Raw genomic sequence first — 12,737 nt, forward strand, 5'->3', positions numbered from 1 at the left:
CCCAGCTGCTGTCTGTGGGAGATCTTTATTAGAGGCTGGAGGAAACAAATGTGCGGAGATCATTCATTCCCTTCTGCCCTGCATCCTCTGCTGAGCCAGTGTTCTGGATAACAGTCTTGAGGCTCCATCGTCCACAAAACAGCGGTGGGAGCGGGAATAGAACTGCAGAAGGATGACAGAAATGGCAGTGTTCTGCTCAGAGGCCTGGCTTCTCATTTGAGATCTTGCTTGTTGAGAAGCATGTGTTAGGATCACTGTGCTTTCTCTCTTTTTAAATGTGTGTGATCTCTCCTTTAAATGTGTGATCAAGTGGTAAATTACTCTTTGTTAAAGAATGAGCTCAACAGTTAGGCTTGCTGCTCTATGTTGTGGCCTCAATGCTTCCATCTTTCTCCATGTATTGCCTAGGTCGATTTCTGTAAAAATAATCAGAAAACACTGAGGAAAATATTGATGGTATTACATTACAATCATTCCTCAGTTTTCCTTTTTTGATTTGCATATTGAAAGATAACTTAACATGTTTGAAAAGAACATGTGGTGCGTTTCCTGATTGTCAAGGATGCCATTAAGGAAATGCATTTTTAAATGGAAAGAGTGCTTCTCTCCAATGGTGTTTTGTCCATAACTTCTGACTGTTTTACTTATAGGCGATGGAGCACCTGCTGGTAACTATGGCTACACCAATAGTGGATACAGTGTTTATGAAGAAGAAAATGAAAGGTTAACAGAAAGTCTGCGTACAAAAGTCAGTGCCATTAAATCAGTAAGTATTTAATTATAATGATATTGTCACATTTATTGAATGAAATTATATGGACCAGTGAAGAAATAGACTTGATTTGAAACATAAATTTAATACTGTGGTGGGTTGACCTGGCCTGGATGCCAGGTGCCCACCAAAGCCTCTCTATTGCTCCCCTCTTCAGCTGGACAGGGCGCTAAAAATACAACAAAATGCTCATGGGTTGAGATAAGGAGAGGAGATCACTCACCAGTTACCATCATGGGCAAAACAGACTCAGCTTGGGGAAATAATTTATTGCAATTAAATCCGAGTAGGGTAATGGGAAATAAACCTGAATCTTAAAACCCTCACCCCTTCCTTCTTCCTCGTTCAGCTTCACTCCCATATTCTCTATCTCCTCCCGTCCAGCAGCAAAGGGAGACACAGAATGAGGGTTGTGGTCAGTTCATCACACGTTGTTTCTGCTGCTCCTTCCTCCTCAAGGGGAGGACTCTTCACAGTCTTCCTGTGTTCTAGCTTGTGGTCCCTCCCATGGGAGAGAGTCCTCCGTGAACTGCTCCAGTGTGAGTCCTTCCCATGGACTGCAGTTCTTCGCAAACTGCTCCAGCATGGTTCCTTTCCATCGGGTGCAGTCCTTCAGGAACACACTGTTCTAACATAGGTCCATTGCAGAGTCAAGGGTCCTGTCAGCAAGCCTGCTCCAGCATGGGCTCCTTTCTCCATGGGTCCACAGGTCCTGCCAGCAGCCTGTTCCAGCACAGGCTTCCCATAGTGTCACAGCCTCCTTTGAGCATCCCGCTGCTCTGACGTGGGCTCTCCAGGGGCTGCAGGTGGATACCTGCTCCACTGCGGACCTCCATGGGCCGCAGGTGCCTCGCCACAGTCTTCACCCTAGGCTGCAGGAGAATCTCTGCTCTGGCACTTGGAGCACCTCCTGCCCTTCCTTCTTCACTGACCTTGGTGTCTGCAGGGTTGATCCTCTTGCATATTCTCACTCTTCTCTTTCTGGCTGCAATTGCTGTTGTGCAGCAACTTTTTCCCCTTCTTAAATAAGTTATCCCACAGGGGCTGCCACCATTGTTGATGGGCTTGGCCTTAGACAGTGGTGGGTCTGTCTTGGAGCCAGCTGGCACTGGCTCTGTCAGACATAGGGGAAGCTTCTAGAAGCTTGTCACAGAAGCCATCCCTGTGGCCCCCCGCTACCAAAACCTTGCTGCGCAAACCCAATACAAAAAAGAAGGGTCAGCCAAAATGCTCAATCATTCATTTGCATAACTGATTCTTCCTTTAATTAGATTTTTAAGCTAGAGGTGTTGTTTTTTGTTAAAACCTTGAGGACAGCTGTGGTGTTGCTTACAGTTTACTGCCCTAAAGAATGAATTGCTGTCCCCGCGGAAACTAGAAACTTTGAGTTTAGGTCAGTAAACTGTCACCGTTTCATTTGAGAACATGGACTACTTTTTGTGTTACCATTGTGGCTCATCAGTTTCTGCTGTATCTGCTGATAAATCTGTAATGTGAAAACAGCAGTCAGAAGTAGTGTGATAATATCATCTGAAAGAGAAGTCTGTTGGTATAATGATTCTGATTCCTCCCAGAGATTGAGGACTTCTTTCAAGCAAGTCTAACTTAAAGAGAGCCCTTTGAATAAAATTATGTGTGGGTTTTTTTTTTTCTTAACTTAAAATTTTGGAAAATACATTCTTAGCAATAGGTACTCTTTCTATATATGTACTATGGAGCAAATGAATTCTTAGGCTTAAACTTATTCAAAGTAATAATTTGCTTAAAAAGTAATTTGCTGCTGCTTAAAAGTAATTTGTTTAGTATCATAGAGAAACTAAACCTTTAGGTTTAGAATAATAATGTACAATAGATTAAAGGGGTAAAAAGAAAAGCTTTGACCTTTGTTACAGAATTTCATTTCTCATCTCCTTCTCTGGTATGTTACATTTCAAAATCAGTGTATGTTGACACTGCAGTTGCTGGTGCCCATGGAGCAGCACATGTGTGATTTCTGCAGTTGCATCTTTTAGTGCAATGTAACAATATTGGAATATGGAATAGTCTTCATATAACCTTCCTAGAAGCCTTCAGTAAAATCAGTTTCGCTCTTGACTTGATTATAGCTTGCTGTGAAATGCAGCAGTAAGAAATCACGGGATTGAGTTTATGCTACAAAAACCATACTGGTTTGGGCTAATCCAATGCATGGGGGCTTGGAGCACGTTTCCTTCCCTTCTAGTAGTTGAGCTTGTTGTTCCAGGCCTGCATGCTGATAAGAACTATTACAGAGGAAGAGCTGCTATCAAGGCTTAGTGTGGGTTCTCCCCTGTTATGCTTGGGAGCTGATTTAAACCAAGTTTCTCCTGCCCCGGCCCCTGTTTTGCAGCTGTGTTGCAGCTCTGTCTGTTCCTGGTTTTACACCTCCCTGATTTGGATCCTAACGCAACTTGAGTTTCTGGCTTCACCTTGGAACTGTCTCATCACTGGGGATGTGCTGGGTCATTGCTGTGTTGTTGCTGACCCTGGTTACTGTCTCTGGACTGACTTTCAAGTGCATATGCAGCTTGCTCCTTTGTCCAGCAGCGCCCTTGCTGTTTCATGGCACAGATCAGAGAAGGAATAGACAAATTCATAAAAGAAAATCCCATTTATAGCATAGCAGCAACTTGTAAAGAAAGGTGCGTTATCAGGTTACACATGTCAGCTCCAGCAAAACCGAGTCAAAAAGAGTGCTTATGGTCCTCTGTGCTGTGTGCCAGTAGTTTTAACAGTTGTTCTAGGAAATGGATAACTGCTACGTAAGATGTTGCTAGATCTTGAATTTTTAAAGCCCCTGCAATAATTCTAATGGGGAATTCTCTGTTGACAGAGAAGAGGGGAAGAGAGGCAGCATTGAGTACCTTCTGTGACTCTCTAGACTCATCTGGTTAAATGACAAATGTTAATTTCCTAAGGGTTATTGACAGAATACCGTGCAAGTCATTTGCTTGGGTTTTTTTTGAAAATAGGAGGTACCGTGTTATTATTGTACCTGGGGCAATGCTAGTCACATAATCTTTTTTAGAGTAGTTTCTCTAATCAGTGTAAAACTGATTACTCGCTAATATTTAATACTTTTGCTTTTTTTTTTCTAATAGCTTTCCATTGAAATTGGAACAGAAGTTAAAAACCAAAACAAAATGTTATCAGAAATGGTAAGTATTTAGTCACTAACTTTCTTTAAATATGGGGCAGGGTTAAGAAGTTAATAATGTAAAGTATTCTTCTTTTAATATGATCATTTGTATTAAAATGTTGACAGCTTATTTCTGACTGTAAAATATGACTAGTTCAGCAGCAGTATTTCTTTTCAAAAAGATAGACGCGCAAATGCATTACTTACAAGGCACAACCAAGGTCTTTATACTTCAGATAGGACTATTTGTTATAGTTAGATTTGTTATATACTATAGTATTATTAAAAGGTAGTTCTATATTTAATAGTATTTGAGAATAGAAGAGGGAAGTGAAAAATAAAGAAGTCAGAAATGCCTTTTTTGCTTACATTTTGCTTTGGCTTTGGGAAAAATATATCGGGCAAAAGTTTTCCTGATTATTTGAGGCCATTTATGAAAATCAATTTTAGTTTTGGAAAATGTTAAAAAACGTGAAAAACTGCTTGGCGAGCATTAGGGGTAACCTTTTTTTTTCTCAGAGTAACGTTTTTGTCGTTGTTTTGTTTGTTTGTTTTTTAAATGTAGGATAATGATTTTGACTCCACGGGTGGACTTTTAGGTGCAACCATGGGCAGACTGAGAACACTCTCCAGAGGAAGCCAGACCAAACTGTTATGCTACATGATGCTCTTTTCATTGTTTGTTTTTTTTGTAATATACTGGATTATTAAACTGAGGTGATGCATGTTACCTTTGGTTTAAATAGTGTAATTTCAACTATAAAGCAGTCTTAATTAATGAAGACATAATCTAAAGTGGCATATTCTGTTGATAAAACACAGTGAAATTGTTGTAAATTGCATTAACTATTAATGCAATGTTATATATAGATTTCTGCAAGTATCAGGATCTTTGCCATCATCCCATTTTGGGAACATTATTTGTAAATATGCAGAAACTGCTAGCATAGTAGGTTACTTTTTTAGCGGAAAATAGTTTCTAGATTTGATTTTAAAAAATACAGAAAACAGTGGTTGTTTGGATATGAAGTAACTGCAGAATTAAAAGGCTTTCTCTTTCATTCTGCTTTTCATTCTGGGCCATGCTCTAAATTAGAGCTCCAGTTTCAAGCGTATAGTAATTCCTTGGTTGCAGAAGCACAAGGAATACTTTGCTCTTACTAAATTGGTTTTATCTGTGGATTTTGTAAAAAGGCTGGCCTGAAGCTAACAAATCTAATAGTGGTACCCTCCAAAATTATTTTTTTGTGGATAGATCTAATAGTGTACGTATTCAAGTAGCTTAAACTGTGTGTTTTGGGGAGAATTTGCTTAAAAACTGCCTTTTTTTTTTTTTATTTTAAATGTGACAAATTTGTGCTTACACATCTACTCTTCTATGCAAATTTTTTTGCTCATTGGGACCAACCAATATGGACAAAGTAAAAATGTTCTCTTTACAGTGTCTAAAACTTAATGATTCCATTGAATCACTAAAATGTCTACCATTAGTATGTTTACTTTTCAGTCTGTGATAATCCCTAAATCTGTATTGCATGATGTCTGAAATATGAGGTTATAGATTTTGAATTTTATATTGAAGTAGATTATGATGCACCTTTTGGAGGTGCTGTTATATTAAGGCTCTTTACTTTGAAGACTTGGCTTTTACTCACTAGATAGTTTCCCAGTAGTTGAAGCTATTACATTACTGAGTTTAACATTCAAAAAATAGAGTTTCCTAGATATTGAAATTATATCTACAGTTTTTAAAAAATTTTTCTAGAAATACTGTATAACATTTGCCATTAATAATTACAAACTGACAAAGTGTCTTGTAGTATTTTTACATACATTATTTTCTACTGTGGAACACCAATGTATATTTTGGAAATGGTGCTGCATTTAAGGGGCTATACTTTTGTGGAGAGCACTATTAAAATAAGAAATGGAGGTGTATGCTACATTTCTTTCATATTAAATTTCATATATAATGGAAGTATGACATACAAATCACTTACCTGATCCAAAACACAACATTTCTAGCCCATTTAGTTTGTGATTATTAAAAGCTTTGCAGTGCTTCTATGAATAACAGAACATCTAAGCAGTAACACCAGGATAATGCATCATCTTTATATGAGAACTGCTAGGCTTGTTTAACAAATATTGCATTCCCAAAGCGAGTAAATAGGATATAGTTTGCCATCCGGAATTGATGCACTTGTACAATTTTAATGAGACGGTGGAGTGCCAGGCATCTAACAAGTGAGATGATAATTACTGACATATCTGTTTGACAGCCACGCTCCCCTGATAGTTGATCATCTCCTAGAAGTCTATTTCTGGCTGGTGCCTGAACAATCTATGTATTTATTTGCTTTTTTAAAAAATCAATCTTGCCATGCCAATAAGTGGAAAAAGTTTTTAACTACCTAATATAAATGGGTGGATGCAGCTAGTTTTATAGCCAATACAGTTCGTGTCTTTGTTCTGAAGAATGTGCTAGGGTGTCCCCTAAGTCCTGACAGAGCACATACTGGTAAAAATCTTTTACCAGTCCTTCATATCACTTATAAAACCAACAGATTTTAATTTTAAATGTCAAACCAGATTAAAAGGTAATTCATGCAGAATAGGAAATAGGTCTTCTGCTGCTTCCCTCCCCTCCTCCGTTCTTCAGTGGTGTTAAGAAGTGAAAAGAAAAAGAAATCTTAAGCCTATGTCTCCTTTATGTTTCCTCATTTAAGGAGGCTTGTCAGTTTTTGGGTTTTTTTTGTCTAGATAGGGTGGGAAATTGAGAGAAAGTTTAAGCACAAGGAATATATGAAGCCTCCAAACAACTATCTATCTCTATATATTTATTAGAAAACACAGAAGACTTTTTTTTTTTTTTAATTACATGCTAAAATAAAGCTCCATTATGCTCTTAATGTGAACATTCTTAACTGAAAGTTACTGTGACATATTTTTTCATGTTTTTACATCCTTTCACAGGATATAGCATTTTTACCTTTCTACAATTCCACTAAAAGGACAATTTTCAGTTTAAACTCTGAACTGGAATCCTGCAGGTTTGCTTAGAATGCTTAAGGGAATTTTATTTGAAGATGACATCGCTTTGAGAATGTTCCACTTAGGGAAGGAGAAATGGCAGTTTCGGGGAGCCATGTGTTGCAGCTTTAGAATTTTCCTCAGCATTAGTGCTTGCTCTACCGGTCATTTTCTGGTAAAAAAAGTACTACTTTTATTTTACAGGATTTAAAATTCACAAATAGTTAGCAATATTTCAGCATGCTATAATATGACCTTGTTGAATAAAATGCACTGTGCAGTGGGTACGATAGAAAGATATTGGTAGCATTAATTGTACTTTACAAAGTTGCAGTTAATAGCAACTACATAAGAATACCGCAGTTATGATTATTCTTTTTTTTAAATATCTTTTGAACATTTTTTTCATACAATATTGATGTATTGCATTTCTCTGTTTAATGTAACAGGCTCTTATGTAGCAACCATACAGATTGTTTCCAGGTGTAAGGAAATATCATCTTTTCACTACCAAGCTATTAACCTCACAGTATCATGGAGATTCCTTAGTTAATGCTTCATCAACATATCCATTTGGTTAGAATGACAATTCCACTGAAGCTTTTTTTCCTGCAATAATACAGGCTGTCTTGCCTGGCTGATTAGGAAGAGCCTAAGTAATTACAATTTTCATCTTACAATTTTCATCTTAACATGTTTATTTTTAATGTTTATCTTTAATAATTACACACAAAAAATGATACCTTAGTGCTGAAGTTCAGGGCTCCGAACAGTTGTCAGATACAATTAAACAGTTGTTTGTAGAATTCTACAAATAAAAATCAACCCGTACTCCCACCACCAAACATCCATGACAGAGTAGTACAAGTCAATATGAACTTTACGAAGATGACAGAACTTATTTTGATTAAAAGTGAAAGATAGGGAAGGTACTTGCAATTGAGAGCAAAATCAGTGCTCCAGTATTTGGACATGGCAGGGAATAAGTTGTGCCTTAATTATTGCTCTTAAAAGCAAAATTACACTAAAATTAGATTAATCTACTAGTGAAATCATAACTGTATCCATATGGAAGTTATGTTTCTTAAGTGGTGGCCTAGGTGCTCTAAAATGTAGATACACCTGAATTAAAGAAGACAGGAAGGTGCTTACTGGGGATCACTAGACCCACCAAAGCAGTAAACCATTGAAAAGAAATGGGAAAAAATGCAGAGGCCACGTGCTTTCAGACTTCTTATCAACAGAAACTTGAAACATTGGGGAACATGTAGAGAGATAATGGCCAAGGACCCTGACAAGTATTTTGTTGGCAAAATTAGTTATGTTTTCTATTTATTTGACCCTTAAGACACATACTGGCTGTTACCTTCAGTGTGCAGTACAAACTGTGTTCTTGTTTGCTTAATTTTCAAGGAAGAGTTGAGATGCATCACTTGCTGGGAAGTATTTCCATGTATTTGCATATGATGGAAAGCATGGTTTCATCTGAGCCACCTCCTATTGATGTTAATCTCATGTCTCTGTAGGAGCATAAAGAGTAGATTTAAACATTTGCATGCTATACTGATGGAACAAGTACAGAACTATACATCCCCATTTATTCTATGCATTTATTATGGAGCTGCTTTTATTATATCGAAACCTCTTGTTAACAGAAGTATGTGTGGTGTGGACAAATGTGTTGTCAGCATCATAAATACCCACTTGTGTACAGGGATGTTGTTAATTCTAAATCAAAAGGCGTAAGGTGTAATTTGGCACATCTGATTTTCAGATTCTTTTATAAAGAACCTTAACTTGGCATAACACTGTATTTTCTTCTTGACATAAGTTAAAACCTCACTTGGCATACAACTGCCCCTGCTTAAGCCCATCCAGACCTCCTGCAGCTGAACTTCATGCAGACTTCTGTTTAGTTCTTAGCACTTTTGGACTGGCATATAGAGTCACAAGCTCTTAGCAGGTTTTCTGCTGAACTGCCTACTCAAATGACCCACACATTAAATACTAACACCAGTTGTCTGCAGAACACCTCATCCACTGCCTCCTCCTGGTGAGACGGACTGCACCGCTTCCTGCAACATCTCTGTTGATCCTCTGCTAAAGATGTAGGTGCCTAAGCCTGCAATTGAATTCTAGGAGGGAAGGGAGCTTTTGGAGGGCCAGCAGCAAAAAAGTGTTGCAGCACTTAACTTTGCTTAACTGTGTGATAAAAAGATTATCAGTGAATCAGTATATTCGGTATTGGAGAATTGTACGGAGAAGGTACAATTTTAATTCAAGTTTTTTAACTGAGCATCCTGACCTCCCTAATGGCTATGTGAGATCTGGCATAATCTGTATTAGTATTATACAGTAGATAAAGCTTCTCTGCTTTAAAAATGAATGGCTGCTCCAAGATTTACCTTCTATCTCATATTTCTAATTGCACTCATTTAAAAACGAACAGTATTGCCTAAGTTTCCTTTGCCAGCCAGGTTGCAACTTAATGCAACCTTAAGAAGTTTTCTTCAGAAATTTCTTTTCTCCTCTGGGCAGAAGAAAAAAATAACCAAACACTGAAACAGTTCTGCTAAACTACCTCTACTTAATTCAATAACCTAAAGATACCCCACCTTCCTGTGGGCCTTGCTGAATGCAGCAGAACTGCAACAATGATAGGTTACTTGTTCTTTCTGCTGCAGTGCTGTCTGCTTTTTCACGCTGCAGAAGGTCCCTGCCAGTGCTTAGCATCTTGCATCTTTCCAGCACTGTAGCAACAGTAAGTAATCAATCCTCGGAACTCTGTGATGCTCATAAAAATCCCCCATTTGGAGCAGGAATCACATATGCGGCTTGTTTATATGAATTTATAAGTAGACAGTGGTAAGATCTGGCTTTGGTGGTGTGACAGATTAGGTTATCACATATAAATATGTGTTTTAAAAATCCAAAACACCTTTCCTATATCTTTTTGTACATGTATGTCTAAAAATTGCTGGTGATTATATTTTTGTCTCACTGGGTGAGATAAAGAATATTTCCTACAGAATCTACAGGCAGGTGACTAATGCCGGTCTCTCCCCTGGGGAGATAGGACAGATTCTAAGAGGATCAAGACAAAAGACTCAAATGAAGTTAATCTAGCAGCCCTCTTCTGGGAAAGAGATTTGTTTTCAGCATAAGAAAACAAAACCATGGGTCTAACTACCCTGCTGTGAATTCTTTGAGGAAGCTGGGGAAGATCACATAGTAAAGTAAGCATGTATATTAACTATTTATTGTAAGTTTGATTCGATAGTTTATATTGTATCACTAATACATTATTACTACAGCATAAAAATATTTTAGTATATAAATATTAGCATTTTATTCTGTTAGGTAGGCTACCCCTAGAATGTGTTTGATCTATCACAGCAACACTTTGCTTTCTCATTTCTCTCTCGCCTTGTCGCTGCCCCCATAACAGACCAGCATGTCCTGCAGTAGGTGAGCACTGAGCTGTAATGGCTTCACCCTGACACAGGACAGCAAGGAAATAGCCTACAACACACCATACAGTTACATAAATGTGTAGTTTTGAGGCACCAAACCTCTAGCTGCTTTTTGAATGCTGTTTTCCTTGTAGAGTGGGAGTTTGCAGTGAGTGTTTTAAGGGGGCAGAACACAACAGTCAGGATTTATCCCTTTCCTCAGGCAAAGAGTTTACTCTCATTCAGGAAGTCCCACGCACCTGAAACATCCACTGTAGATGAGAAGACTTATTCTACTCAATCAAATCAAAATACGTCAATGTTAAAAAGCAATCCACTTTTTGAGGGACAAAAAATATAAATAATTTCTTCAATGCTGAGTTAAAAACTTGCACATATGGGGGAGGGTGAGAAGCCCTTCCCACTCACCAAACTCAACCAAGGTTATCAATAACTTCTAGTTAGGCAGCAAAAGGAACAAAACCAACCCTCCATATCATCAAATCAAGTTTCCCCTCCTTCAGAAATTTATCAAGCACTGCTTTGAGGAGAGAAATAAAGCTCCCTTTAATCTTGGACTATCCTAATTTGAAAAGTTCACAAAGTTGTTCTAGTGACTAGGAACCCTCTAATTTACAGGCTGAATGTGTTCCTGAATAATATAAGCCAGTATAGTACTTCAGTTTAATACTCCTCTTTCTGCTGGCGTTCACCTTGCTGCATCCAGAGTGTCACTCAGCACTTGTTTTGCACACGCCAAGCTGTGTCCATCACCCTGCCTGTAAACTTCTAGTCCCAGTTATCCTGAGAATCAGGGCTGGTCCTTGCTCCAGTCTGAGCTCTCCCTGCATGTGATTTCACTAGCCATGAAGTAGGGACAGGTACCTATTTCACAGCACAAAGAAAGCTTCTGACTCCATAACATGCTCTATAGGCACTAAAGCTAATGGCACATTAAATCTGTCTCTGGTATCAAGGTGATAAAACACGATGGTGTTTGCAACTGTGCATCCCACTACCACTTGCTACCTGCAGCTGAGAAGCCATGCCTGGTCAGGCAGACGCTCTAGGCTACATTTTCCCGTTGAAAGGCATACAGCATTGGGATCTAAAAAGCCCATTGTGTTCACAAGCAGCCTGTGAGGAGTCTGCTGTATCTTCAGTACAGATGTCTTCATATAACTTTAAAGTCCTGAGAAAACAAGTCATTTTCTTTCCCATTTCTGGCAGTGAACAGTGCTGGTCAGACATGGGGAAGAAAGTAAGTTTATATGACTCCAGCTCTGGTTTTCCCTAGCAGCCTGGATTCATGGCAGCAGCCCCTCACAGATGCTGCTCCCTGCTTCCCTGGTTAGGAGGCCACTGGTAAATGCTTCCCAGCGTTTTACGTGGCTCAAAAGTATCACTGCTTCCCAGAAGGCTATTTACACACTGCTCCCTTTAAGCACAAAATGCACGTGATTAGAAAATGTTTACCTTTTTCCCCTCATGATTATTTAAATTGTATTATTGGCAAGAATTTTCTCCACAAAATATATTGATGCACCCTCAAGTTTAATATTTTGTGACTTCTTCCATCTTCAGACTCGGCGAGACTGCTTACACACTGTCTAAATTAAGCAGTACCTAAGGGAGACTTTGATCCGGAGGGAGAAGTTTGAGCTCACCCAGGGGCAACAGGTCTCTGGCCAAGCTGGCACAGCCCAACCACCAGCGGCTGTGCCTGCCAGTTTGCATGGCATGGCCCTGCCTAATTCCCCCAAGGGACTGCTGAGCAGGAGCAGGCATTTGCCTTAGCCTGCTCTGGAGCGTAGATGAGCTCATGTGCTTCATCTCCTAAATTCCCTCTCAAGGATCTTATAAAAGTCAATAAAAGTGGTAGACAGGCATCTATCTACAAACCTCTGCAGAAAAAGGATGAAACTACAGATTTGTTTTCACAGATGACTGAGGAATCATTATTAAGTCTTGTCCTAACAGTTAGCTACTGACTTCAAAGCAAATTGGTTTTGCCAGCAGAAGCTGATGGGCTTCATTTTGCTTGGTACAACCATCAATCGTGATAATGACAAAGACTGATTAAAAAAACCCCAGTTGTCTAGACTCATTCTAGGTTAGACACACTTTGTAAAGAATGACAGAATATAAAAAATGAAATAAAGAAAGAAACTGAATAAAATATTTCAAATTACTTTTTAAAAGAAATAAAAAAATAATTTGGAAGGAAATGCATTACTTACTTATTAAAAAAATTCCAATTAAAACTACATTTGATTCTTAACTGTCTTAAATTACAAATAAAACTTCATAGTGCAATACCTAG

At 38.5% G+C, this 12,737-nt stretch overlaps 2 protein-coding genes across 5 annotated transcripts in view; one reads left to right on the forward strand and one right to left on the reverse strand.

Moving 5' to 3' along the window:
- The window catches only part of BET1 (Bet1 golgi vesicular membrane trafficking protein), a 62,015-nt gene extending 55,278 nt beyond the window's left edge, over nucleotides 1-6,737 (forward strand). For both annotated transcript variants that reach the window (XM_054059892.1, XM_054059893.1), the window contains exons 2-4: nucleotides 651-766; nucleotides 3,892-3,948; nucleotides 4,495-6,737. In XM_054059892.1, coding sequence (XP_053915867.1) covers nucleotides 651-766; nucleotides 3,892-3,948; nucleotides 4,495-4,650 — 329 coding nt within the window. In that variant the 3' untranslated portion in view covers nucleotides 4,651-6,737. The remainder of the gene's footprint in view (nucleotides 1-650; nucleotides 767-3,891; nucleotides 3,949-4,494) is intronic.
- A 200-nt stretch (nucleotides 6,738-6,937) lies between these two features.
- The window catches only part of LOC104057514 (probable acyl-CoA dehydrogenase 6), an 82,508-nt gene continuing 76,708 nt past the window's right edge, over nucleotides 6,938-12,737 (reverse strand). Inside the window, exon 8 of one of the 3 annotated variants that reach the window (XM_054059890.1) lies at nucleotides 6,938-8,482. In XM_054059890.1, coding sequence (XP_053915865.1) covers nucleotides 8,392-8,482 — 91 coding nt within the window. In that variant the 3' untranslated portion in view covers nucleotides 6,938-8,391. The remainder of the gene's footprint in view (nucleotides 8,483-12,737) is intronic. The other 2 variants (XM_054059888.1, XM_054059889.1) reach the window with 2 other exon arrangements.

The sequence above is a fragment of the Cuculus canorus genome, chromosome 2, assembly GCF_017976375.1.
Source record: "Cuculus canorus isolate bCucCan1 chromosome 2, bCucCan1.pri, whole genome shotgun sequence".
NCBI classification, from domain to species: Eukaryota; Metazoa; Chordata; class Aves; order Cuculiformes; family Cuculidae; genus Cuculus; species Cuculus canorus.